Source organism: Felis catus, chromosome D3 (assembly GCF_018350175.1).
Source record: "Felis catus isolate Fca126 chromosome D3, F.catus_Fca126_mat1.0, whole genome shotgun sequence".
Lineage (NCBI taxonomy): Eukaryota > Metazoa > Chordata > Mammalia > Carnivora > Felidae > Felis > Felis catus.
Genome location: NC_058379.1, coordinates 37297858 through 37309952, shown reverse-complemented (window position 1 = coordinate 37309952; position 12095 = coordinate 37297858). Strand labels below are relative to the sequence as shown.

At 37.3% G+C, this 12095-nt stretch overlaps 1 protein-coding gene across 24 annotated transcripts in view; it reads left to right on the top strand.

Annotated features, from left to right (window-relative positions):
- The window catches only part of ARHGAP28 (Rho GTPase activating protein 28), a 330654-nt gene that overhangs the window by 199642 nt on the left and 118917 nt on the right, over window positions 1-12095 (top strand). For 23 of the 24 annotated variants that reach the window (XM_023241766.2, XR_006587776.1, XR_006587777.1 and 20 more), the window contains 3 exons: window positions 1173-1370; window positions 1720-1833; window positions 10762-10818. In XM_023241766.2, coding sequence (XP_023097534.2) covers window positions 1173-1370; window positions 1720-1833; window positions 10762-10818 — 369 coding nt within the window. The remainder of the gene's footprint in view (window positions 1-1172; window positions 1371-1719; window positions 1834-10761; window positions 10819-12095) is intronic. The other variant, XR_006587781.1, reaches the window with a different exon arrangement.

The window sequence follows — 12095 nt, the reverse complement described above, 5'->3', positions numbered from 1 at the left end:
GTTTGTAATGATGACAAAGTCAGTGATATATATGAAGTATTAAGAATAATGCTTGGCTCACAATCAACCCTCAAATTAATGTTAACTATTAATTACTATTATGTGCTACCCATTTTCTCATTAAGAATACTACAGCAGATTCAAACTTGAAAAACTAAAGAATATCTTTTATTCTCTTCTCTTTCTTTTTTAAAGATTTCAGCCCTCTTGGTGAATTTCAGAAGGTTCTGATAAGTATCTGTACTTTGGTGGCTTAGCCAAACTTTAAGCTTTCTCAAATCTCCCCCCCCTCTCTCCCTCTCTCTCTCTTTTTAAATGCCAAGAACAACTTCATGTAAGCATTTACCTTTGGTCTGCTGAAGATTTGAAAACTGAAAAGCATGGAAAAATAACCCCCAGAAAGTAAAATTTTTTAATTTTTCAATTGAGTTTACATTTGGACTGACTAATGAGATACACATTTTTTTTAATGGGTTTTCCTTTCCCAAGGAAACAGTAAATAGTTTTCAATGACAGTGCTTTAAATTAAGGTGTTTTTAGGGGTTCCAGGTGGCTCAGTCGGTTAAGCATCCAACTTTGCTTGGGCTCAGGTCATGATCTCACAGTTCATGGGTTCGAGCCCCACACCAGGCTCTGTGCTGACAGCTCAGAGCCTGAAGCCTGCTTCAGATTCTGTGTCTCCCTCTCTCTCTGCCCCTCCCCTGCTCATTCTCTCTCACTGCCTCTCAAAAAATAAACATTAATTTTTATTTTAATTAAGGTGTTTTTAAGGATTCCTTTTCTTCCTTCATAACAAAACTTCACTTCATGTTTATTTGAATTGCAGTGCTTCCTCTTCCCAGTTTTATTACATAACTTTAATATTTGTCAACCTCATTTTGGATAAAGAAAATAAAACAATGCAAACTTTTACTTATAGAGACTCCAATATAATAAACTCTATAAAAATGGAATACTTTCATGAAGCAGACAATTGAATGAACAGTTCACATATCTCATTAGCACTTTTAAGTAATAAAGGGGACAGCATTACACATTTAGTCATGCTATATAGCCATGCTGTAGTTCTGACAGTTTTCTAGAGGGCACCATGAACGGGTATAGAAATGAATGACAGCACCTAGTGGTGCCTTTTGATAATCTACAATAGTGTGACTGCCGTTTCTTGCTAGGCCCTCATGACATTCTTCAATAAAGTGATTGCCAACGAATCAAAAAACCGAATGAGTGTATGGAACATTTCTACTGTAATGGCACCAAACCTTTTCTTCAGTCGAAGCAAACATTCTGATTATGAAGAACTACAGTTAGCAAACACTGCAGCCCACATCATCCGCCTAATGCTTAAATACCAAAAGATTCTGTGGAAGGTGAGTAACGGTGTGATGACTGTGATGTTTTCTTTGGAAGTCCACCAGCACCCAGGAAATGTAAAGACTCCACGAGCGAGCGATACCCTTAGTCACAGAAGGAAATATGAGAAGATCATCCCAGGCTGCCTGTGGCATCTTTGTAAATACTTTCATGACTGTTCCTGAATATGTTTCCCCTCTTAGACAGGAGTGCTTCTCATTTTCTCTAAAATGTAAAGACAAATGCCACAGTCTGTTCCCAGGATACTGAGTGGCCAGAAGGAGTTACCATAACTGAAGATGGAGTCTACCAGGGAGTTTTAATCCACACACTTTCCTTTCGATTCAAGTAGTGTTTCTTCTCCAGGTTCCATCTTTCCTAATCATGCAAGTCAGAAGAATGAACGAAGCTACAATGCTGTTAAAGAAGCAGCTCCCAAGTGTCAGAAAGCTGCTGAGGAGGAAGACCATAGAACGAGAGGTAATGGCAAGAAACTAAGGGTGCAAATGTTGTTACTGCCCAGGTTTTTATTCCTCAAAGCATAACACAAAGTAGCTTGTAATTTATAACCAAAGTATTCTTACAAAATATCAGTCTTGTGACCATAAACATTATGGAAATGGTATTCATAACAGAGTACTGTGGTCTTTCCATTTTGTTGAAATATGTGCTTCTGGTTTAAGTTCTTGAAATAGGTCTATCTGGAAGATTATTTAATACTCTGTGAAGTACTTAAGTCTAAAATGGTTCTCACAGGGGCGCCTGGGTGGCGCAGTCGGTTAAGCGTCCGACTTCAGCCAGGTCACGATCTCGCGGTCCGTGAGTTCGAGCCCCGCGTCAGGCTCTGGGCTGATGGCTCGGAGCCTGGAGCCTGTTTCTGATTCTGTGTCTCCCTCTCTCTCTGCCCCTCCCCCATTCATGCTCTGTCTCTCTCTGTCCCAAAAATAAATAAAAACGTTGGGAAAAAAATAAAATAAAATAAAATAAAATGGTTCTCACAAAAGATAAAAGTCAACCTTTTAGTCCCATGTGAACTAGAATTAGGGCATTCCAGTATCTGGTATGTCTAATAAATAGAGAACGATTTCTCTAGTGATTGGATAATAAAAGAATATTTAGTCTTCAAGATTAGTCTTTAATCTCCATTGCATTTCAAAGAATTTTTGCTTTAGCATAGTTTGTGTAACAAATAAACAACTGTATTGAGATACAATCCTCATATCATACAGTTTTTTATTTAAAGTGTAAAATTCAATAGTTTTTAGTATATTCACAGATATGTGAAATCATCAATGCAATCAACCTTAGAACATTTCATCACCTGGAAAAAAATACCATACCCTTTGGCTATCATCGCCCTAGGCACACCTCTACCATTTCCTCCTGCCAGTCCTAAGCAACAGCTTATCCACTTTCTGTCTCTATAGAGTTCCCTACTTGGGACTTTTAATGAATTAAGTCATATAATATGTGGTCTTCTGTGACTGGTATATTTTCTTTAGCATTATATTTCATGGTTCATCCATGAACCATGGCCAAACAGTATTCCATTATATGGATTTCCACATATCTTTTTATCCATTCATTTATTGATGGACACTTGGGTTGATTATACTGTTTGCTTATTATGAATAATGCTGCTACAAACATTTATAAGTTTATATGTGGACATATGTTTTTACTTCTCTTGGGTGTATGCTGGGTAATAAAGCAACTGTATGTTGAGTCATCTGAGGAACTGCCAGACTGTTTTCCAAAGCAACTGCCCCATTTTTACATTTTGACCAGTAGTGTGTGAGGATTTAGATTTTTCCATATCCTCACAAAAACTTATTATCAGAAAGTTTTATTCTAGCCATCCTAGTGGCATAGAGTGGTACCTCATTGTGGTTTTGATTTTCATTTCCCTGAAAACTAATGATGTTGAGCATCTTTTCATGTGCCTGTTGGCCATTTGTGGATCTTCCTTGGAGAAATGTCTATTTAGCTTCTTCCCCAATTTTTTATTCGGTTGTCCTTTTACTATTAAGTTGTAGGGGTTCTTCATATATTCTAGATACAAGTCCCTTATCAGATGTATGATTGGAAAATATTATTTCCCCTTCCATGGGTTGTCTTCTCAATTTCTTGTTTGTGTCCCTTGATGCACAAAGGTTTTTAGTCATGATGAAGTATAATTTATCTACTATATCTTTTGATGGTCATGTTTTTGTTGTCATATCAAACAATCCTTTGTCAAATCTAAGGTCATGAAGATTTGAACTCTTTGTGTTCTTCCAGGAATTTTCTAGTTTTCTCACATTTACATCTTTCTTCCATTTTGAGTTATTTGTAGTATGTAATATGAAGTAGGAGTATACAAGTTCTTTCTTTTGCATGTAGCTATCCAGTATCTCAGCGTCTTTTGTTAAAAAGATGAATCTTTACCCCAACAAATGGTCTTGATACTATTGTTGAAAATTGACCATAGATGTAGTAGTTATTTCCAGACTCTTACTTCTGTTAAATTTATCTATATGTCTCTCCTTATGCCAACAACACACTGTTGGTTTTTTTGTTTGTTTGTTTGTTTGTTTTAAATTTTTTTTTCAATATTTATTTATTTTTGGGACAGAGAGAGACAGAGCATGAACGGGGGAGGGGCAGAGAGACAGGGAGACACAGAATCGGAAACAGGCTCCAGGCTCTGAGCCATCAGCCCAGAGCCTGACGCGGGGCTCGAACTCACGGACCGCGAGATCGTGACCTGGCTGAAGTCGGACGCTTAACCGACTGCGCCACCCAGGCGCCCCAACAACACACTGTTTTGATTACTGTAGCTTTGTTTTAAGATTTGAAATTGAAAATTAAGAGTTCCAACTTTTTCTTTTAAATAACTTTTGTTATTTGGGGTCCTCTAATTTCCATATCAGGTTTAGGATCAGTTTTCTCATTTCTGGAAGAAAAAAAACAACAGTAGTTGGGATTTTGATAGAGATTTCATTGAATATGTAGATAGATTTGAGAAATATTGCCATCTTAATAATATTACATTTTCCAGCCCATGAAAATGGGTTATCTTTCCATTTATTAGGTTTTCTATAATTTATTTTAACAATATTTTATGGTTTTCGATATATAAGTCTTACACTTTCTGGATTACATTTATTCCTAAGTATTTTATTCTTTTTGGTACTATTGCAAATGGAATTGTTTTCTTTTTCTGTTTTTAATGTTTATTTATTTTTGAGAGAGAGAGAGACAGAGCATGAGCAGGGGAGGGGCAGAGAGAGAAGGAGACACAGAATCTGCAGCAGGCTCCAGTCTCTGAGCTGTCAGCATAGAGCCCAACGCCGGGCTTGAACCCACAAACCGCAAGATCATGACCTGAGCCGAAGTCGGACACTTAACTGAGCCACCGAGGTGTCCTTGGCATTGTTTTTCTTAATTTCATTTTAGGATGGCTAATTGTTTGTGTATGGAAATACAATTGATATTTGTATATTGATCTTGTATTCTGCAGTTTTGCTAAACTCATTTACTGGCTCTAAAAGTTTGGTTTTATGTGTATTAATTCTTTAGGATTTCTACATATAAGGTCATGTTATCTGTGAATAGAGATAATTTTCCTTCTTTCTTCTCAGTCTTTGTGCCTTTTATTTTTCTTGCTTAATTATCCCGGCTAGAACTCCAGTAGAATATTAAATAAGAAGACAAGAGCAGAGATCATTGTTTTGTTTCTGATCTTAAGGGGAAAGCCCAGTCTTTCATCATTAAGTATGATGTTGTATGTGGGTTTTTCATAGATTGCCTTTATTGGTTTGAGAAAATTCCATTCTTTTTTTTTCTTACATTTTTAAAATTCAATTTATGTAAATTTAAAAAACAAAAACAAAAAACAGTTCACCCATTTCTCCTTCTTGTACCCCATTCCCCACCTCAGCAACTACCAATCCATTCTCTGTATCTATGAACTAGAGATTCCAAATGTAAGAGAGATCATACAATATTTGTCTTTCTCTGTCTGACTTATCTCACTTAGCATGATGCCCTCAAAATCTTGCCATTTGTGGTAACATGGATGGGCTTCAAGAAAACTCTGTTCTTAATTTGTTGGGTGTTTTTACCATCAAAAGGTGTTCGATTTTGTCAAATGCTTCTTCTTCATCTGTTGAGATGATCATTGGGTTTTTTCTCTTCATTCTATTAATATGATGTATTACACTTACTGGTTTTCATTTATTGAACTAATCCTGCGTTCTTGGGATAAATCCTACTTGGTCAAGGTATACAGTCCTTTTAATATGCTACTAGACAGGTTGCTTGAGGATTTTTACATCAACATTCATAAGGGATCTTGATCTATAGTTTTAATTTCTTGTCATGTCTTTGTCTGACTTTGGTATCAGGGAAATACTAGCCTTTAGAATGAGTTAGGAAGTGCTCCATGTTCTATTTTTTTTAATTTTTAAAAAATATTTATTTAAAAAAATTTAATGTTTATTTTTGAGAGAGAAAGAGACAGAGCACAAGCGGGGGAAGGGCAGAGAGAGAGAGGGAGACACAGAATCTGAAGCAGGCTCCAGGCTCTGAGCTGTCAGCACAGAGCCCAATGCAGGGCTTGAACTCATGAACCAGATCATGACCTGAGCTGAAGTTGGATGCTGAACCAACCGAGCCAGCCAGGCACACCCCATGATGTTTATTTATTTTTAAGAGAGAGAGAGACAGACAGATACAGAGAAAGAGCACGAGCAGGGGAGGGGCAGAGAGAGGGAGACACAGAATCCGAAGCAGGCTCCAGGCTCTGAGCTGTCAGCACAGAGCCCATAGTGGGGCTTGAACTCACAAGCTGTGAGATCATGACCTGAGCCGAAGTCAGACGTTTAACCGAGTGAGCCACCCAGGCGCCCCCCCCACCCCCCTTCTGTTTTTTAGAAGGGTTTAAGAATGAATGATTGGTGTTACAGTAGAACCTACCAGTGAAAACATCTGGTCCTGGACTTTTCTTTGTAGGAATTTTTTTGAGTACTGACTCAATCTTTTTACTTGCTATAACTCTATTCAGATTTACTATTTCTTCTCGAGCCAGTATTGAGAGTTTGTGTGTTTCTAGGATTTTGTCTATTTTATCCACCTTATCTAATTTGTTGGCATATAATTTATTAGCATCTAAGTTGTTCATGGTGTTCCCTTATAATTCTTTTTATTTCTGTAAAGTTGGTGGTAATGTCCCTGCTTATATGCTGGAGTAATAATTTGAATCTTCATTCTTTTTTACACCATCAGTCTAGCTAAAGGGTTGTCCATTTTATTGATTTTTTTTAAGGGTCAACTTTTGTTCCATTGATTTTCTTGTTTTTCTATTCTCTATTCCTTATTAAAATTCTGATCTTTATTATTTATTTTCTTAAGCTTGTTTGAGTTTAGTTGTCCTTTTTCTTTAGTTTCTTACTATAGAAAGTTAGATTATTGACTTGAGCTCTTTCTTTTTCAGTGTAGGCTTTTACATCTATAAATATTCCTCTGAGAACTACTCTCGTTCTATCCAATATGTTTTGGTATATTGTGTATCATTTTTGTCCATCTCAAAGTACTTTCTAATTTTCCTTTGACCCATTCATTATTTAAGAGTATGGTATAGTTTCCACACGTTTGTGAATTTCCTAGATTACCTTCTGTTACTGAATTCTAATTTAATTACATTGTGGGTGGAGAATATACTTTATATTAATTTGGTATTTTTAAATTCACTGAGATTTATGGCCTGAAAAACATATTGTCTATCCTGAAAACTGTTCTATGTGTACTTTAGAAAAACAGATTCTGCTGTTGCTAGTGTTCTATACATGTCTGTTATGTCTAGATGAAGGTTTCTGTTTTCTTTCTGATCTTCTGCCTAGTTCTTCTGTTACTGAAAGTGAGGTATTGAAGTCTCTAGCTGTTGCAGAACTATTATCCTTTCAATTCTTTGTGGGGTTTTTTTTGCTGTGTGTTTTATATGATTTTTGTTCCACAGTTCCTCCATTACTGCCTTCATTTGTGTATAAGTGTTTCCTAATATACCACTTTAACTATTTTACTATATATTTTTGTTGAAAGACACAATTATTTCTTCTACTACACATTTTTGAATCTCCTGAGTGGTTGCCTTGCGAATTACAAGTACCATTTTAATTTGTAGCAATCTAGTTCATATTAATTTCACCTTCAATTCAGTAGTATATAAATACTCTCCCTAGAGACCTCTATATCTCCTACATTATGCTGCTTTTGCCACAAGTTGCATGTTTACAAATTGTGTGCCCATCAACACAGATTTATAATTATTGCTTTATGCACTTTTCTTTTAAATTAGAAAAAAATCGGAGTTTTTAAAAATACATTAATGCTTCCTTTTATATTTACCTACCTAGTTTTCTTTACTGGTGTTCTTTATTTCTTCACACGGATTCAAGTTACGATCTAGTGTTCCTTAATCTCAGCCTGAAGGACTGATTATCTTAACATTTCTTTTAGGGCAGTACTACTAGGAATGCTTTTATTTATCTTTGAATGTCTTAATTTCTTCTTCATTTTTTGATTGTTTAGTTTTTATTTAATAATCATAAACTTAACTTTGTAAATCAGCTGGACTTAGAGGGGGATAAGGAAAATATGGAAGCTAAAGAACTGTGTCAAGAGCACAAAGATCATAGGCTCTTTTAAGCAGATGGGGTTAAGGGGTGCTCTTCTGAGCTACAGAAGGAATGGTCTGGTGGTTCAGACAAAACATAAGTCAGATTTATTAGATGTGCCTATAGTCGACAGTGGTGATGATTTTGCTGGTGTTGCCATTCCTGGACCCACAGTGCTCTGGGACTTCCACAGAGTTCATGCCCTCTTCCACCTTATGCTTGCCACTCAGTCTTCATGGTGCGGATGAAAAACTGGGAGCCCTTTGTGTCGGGTCCAGCATTTGCCATGGACAGGATGCCAGGACCAGTGTGCTTCAGGATAAAATTCTCATCATCAAATTTCTCCCCATAGGTAGACTTGCTGACAGTGCCATTATGGCGTGGGAAGCCACCACCCTGGCACATAAATCCCAAAATAATCTGTGAAAGCTGGAACCTTTGTAACCTGATCTTTTCTCCCCAGTGCTCAGAGCATGAAAGTTTTCTGTTGAATTTGGAACAGCTCAAAGGAAAAACATTGCAACATCAATATTAAAGAACATGGAGGGGTTGACCATGGGTGGGCAACACAGGCAGCTCTCGGGGGATGGCATCTAGAAGGCCTCTTCTTAATTTTTAAGTATTGTTTTGCCAGAGAAAATTTTGCTTGACAGCTTTTTTTTTTTCTTTCAGCACTTTGAGTGTGTTATCCCATTGTCTTCTGACTTTCGTGATTTCTGCTGGGAAATCACTGTTAATCTTACTGAAAATCTCTTGTGTGGGTTGAGCTGCTTTTCCCTTGCTGCTTTCAAGGTTCTTTGTCTTTTGGCAATTTGATGATGATGTATTTTCCTGTGGATCTCTTTGCATTTATCCAATTTGGAGTTTGTTGAGCTTTTTGAATCGATAGATGAATGTCTATCAGCAAATTTGGGGAGTTTTCAGCCATTATTATTTCAAATATTCTCTGCTCCTTTTCTTCTTCTGGGATTCTTAATTATGTATGTGTTGGTGCACTTCATGGTGGATGTTATCCTATAATTCTTCTTAGGTTTTGTTTATTTTTTTCATTTTTAGTTCCTGTTCCACAGACTGGATAGTGTCAATGGACGTATCTTCAGATTTACTGATTTTTTACTTCTGCATCCTTAAATCTGCTGCTGAGCTCCTCTAGTGGATATTTTATTTCAGTTGGACTTTTCAGTCCAGAATTTCCATTTGATTCCTTATTTATAATTTCTGTTTGTTTTTTGATATTCCCAATCTGGTGAGATACGGTTCTCATGGTTCCTTTCGTTCTTTAAACATGGTTTCTGTTAGTTCTTTGAACATATTTAAAATATCTGATTTAAAGGCTCTTTCTAGTAAGTCTATTTTCTGGGTTTCCTAAAGGAGTTTCTTTTGAAACTTTTGGAACTCCTTTTTTCCTGTCTGTGGGCCACATTTTCTTGATGTTTTTTGTCTGTCTCATAATTTTTTTGTTGCAGAATGGACATTTTAAATATTATAATGTGGCAACTCTGGAAATAAGATTCTCCCCTCCTCCCCAGGGTTTCTTGCTTCTTCTTGTAGCTGTTGTTGCTTTGTTTAATTACTTTTCTGCTGAGCTGATTTCGTAATGTTTGAATTCTTTGTTTTGTGTGGCTACTGAAGTCTATTCCATGAGCTTACCATGAGCTTCCATGAGCTTACTATCATGTCACCATGATAGGGTGGGTGTGCCCAGGAATATGCAGGCGTATATACTTCCAAAGAAGCACTATGCACATGCAAGCAAATATAAATATATGTTTCTTATGATGTTGTTAAATTAACATTTGTTAAGTGGAACAAAGGCACTGGGTGGTGAATCACAGCTCAAAAACAAACCATAAGAGAAATTGAAATAGAAAAGTTTATTACTCAGAGGTTCTGGAGGAAGTATAAAGCATGCCCCCAAGGAGCTGTAAGTGCATGTCAAGGCAAGAAGTAGACTGAGCCACAGAACCTGGGGCACATTCCTTGGTTAGAGTCGATGGGTGCAATGCTTTGGGGTTCCCAGGCTAAGGCCAATTTGGTCAATTCAAACCAAAAGAGTGGGATTTTTGCGAATCCCACTATGGTCTTATCTAAGGTTCACACAAGGGCACAACCGTGGGAGTGGGGAGACTGTTGATCAGAAGGGCTACAGGGAAAGTCATAACAGCACTCTATGATTTGCTTGTGACTCCATGGGCTGTTATCTAGGGCATAGGCTTACACAAGGGACTACTGTCCATTTAAGGTCACTGCAGGCTACTTGGCCAAACAAAATGGATGCTAAGGCAGCAACACCATGGATAGCTGAGCTGAATTCTCAATAGTGTTCTTCCCCCTTTTAGCATGAACGGTAATATACATGAAATGTTGTCCTTTGTCTTGCTATACCGACTTAAGAAATCATGGTGTTCATTCTATATCAGTTCACAAAGCCTTCTTTGCTTCTTTTGCATGATGTCCTGTAGACGTAACTTAATTTATGTAAGCAATTCATATTGGTAAAAGGTGAGATCATGTCCAGCCTTTCGCTATTAAGATTTATGCATCAGTGAACAAAATTGTATAGACATTATTTCTCACAAATGAAGTATATTTCTAGGATAAACTTACAGATGTGACATTGTTGGGTCATTTTATACTTTGATAAATATTCCCCAAATATTTTCCATAAAGACTGTGACAATTTACACTTCTAATAGCAGCATGTGCTCGTTTTCCTAATGTTAATCCTGAGGACTAAATGTGTTTTATTTAGGTTATAAGCCCCAAGACTTCAAAGGTACTACAAAAATCACCCTCTTCAAGAAGAATGGTAAGAAAATAAGTAATTTCCTTTCCTCTCTAAGTATTAACTCCCTACATGATATTCTCTGGATATATTTACCATATCATTTTTATTTATTTATTTTTAATTTTTTTTAATGTTTATTTATTTTTGAGACAGAGACAGAGCATGAATGGGGGAGGGGCAGAGAGAAAGGGAGACACAGAATCTGAAGCAGGCTCCAAGCTCCAAGCTGTCAGCCCAGAGCCCAACGCAGGGCTCGAACTCACGGACTGTGAGACGATGACCTGAGCTGAAGTTGGGTGCTTAACCGACTGAGCCACCCAGGCACCCTGTACCATATCTTTTTTTTAATTTGATCATGAGACATCCTTCAGACTTAGCATTTCATGTGGCACATGAAGGAATAGTATAGGGAGAGAATATGCTAACTTATGACTCAAAATGTATGGTTAGGCATTCTGTACGCAAGTATGAATACTATATTAATAGGGAAAATGTGATTATGATCACAGGTTCAGTAATGTCAGGAATGTGGAATTTATCTTACAGAGGCTTCTGGGGAGCTGGGAGAGGAAGGGCATGAAAATGACCAAGAGAGGGTTTTAGGAGTATAGTCTTGACTCCAAGACTCTGGGGACGCTCTGCACCTCCCCCCACCAAGTCCAACTTTCTCAGCATCCATTCCCTGGCATGCTGTCCTGGTTCTTGCTGGTAATAGTAGGAAAGGACCGTAAGAACTGACTGTATTTTAAAATATTTTCTATTAGTTTCCTAGTGCTGTTGTCACAAAGCACCACAAACTGAACAGCTTAAAATAATTGAAATGTATTCTCTCACAGTTCTGGAGACTAAAATTCTGAAATCAGGGTGTCAGCTGCGTTGGTTCCTTCTGAAGGCCTTGAGAGAAGGACCTATTTCTGACATCATTCCTAGCTTTTGGTGATGCCAGCAATCCTTGGTGTTCCTTAGCTTGTAGATGTATCACTCCAATCTCTGTGTCCATCTTTACATGCTGTGTGTGTGTGTCTATGTCTCTTCTCCTCTTAGAAGGACGGTAGCCATAGTGGATATACGTCCACTCTGTTCCATATGACCTTGTCTTAGCTAATTACATCTGCAGTGACCCTATTTCCATATAAGGTTATATTCTCAGCTGCTGGGGGGTAAGACTTCAACATATCTATTGTGGGACACAATTCAACCCATAATATGTTCCTTCTAGGGTATATATTGAGTCAGTTCAACATAAACTTTCTATATCAACAATGCCATTTTTTGAGAATGTTCAAATTTGATAAAAT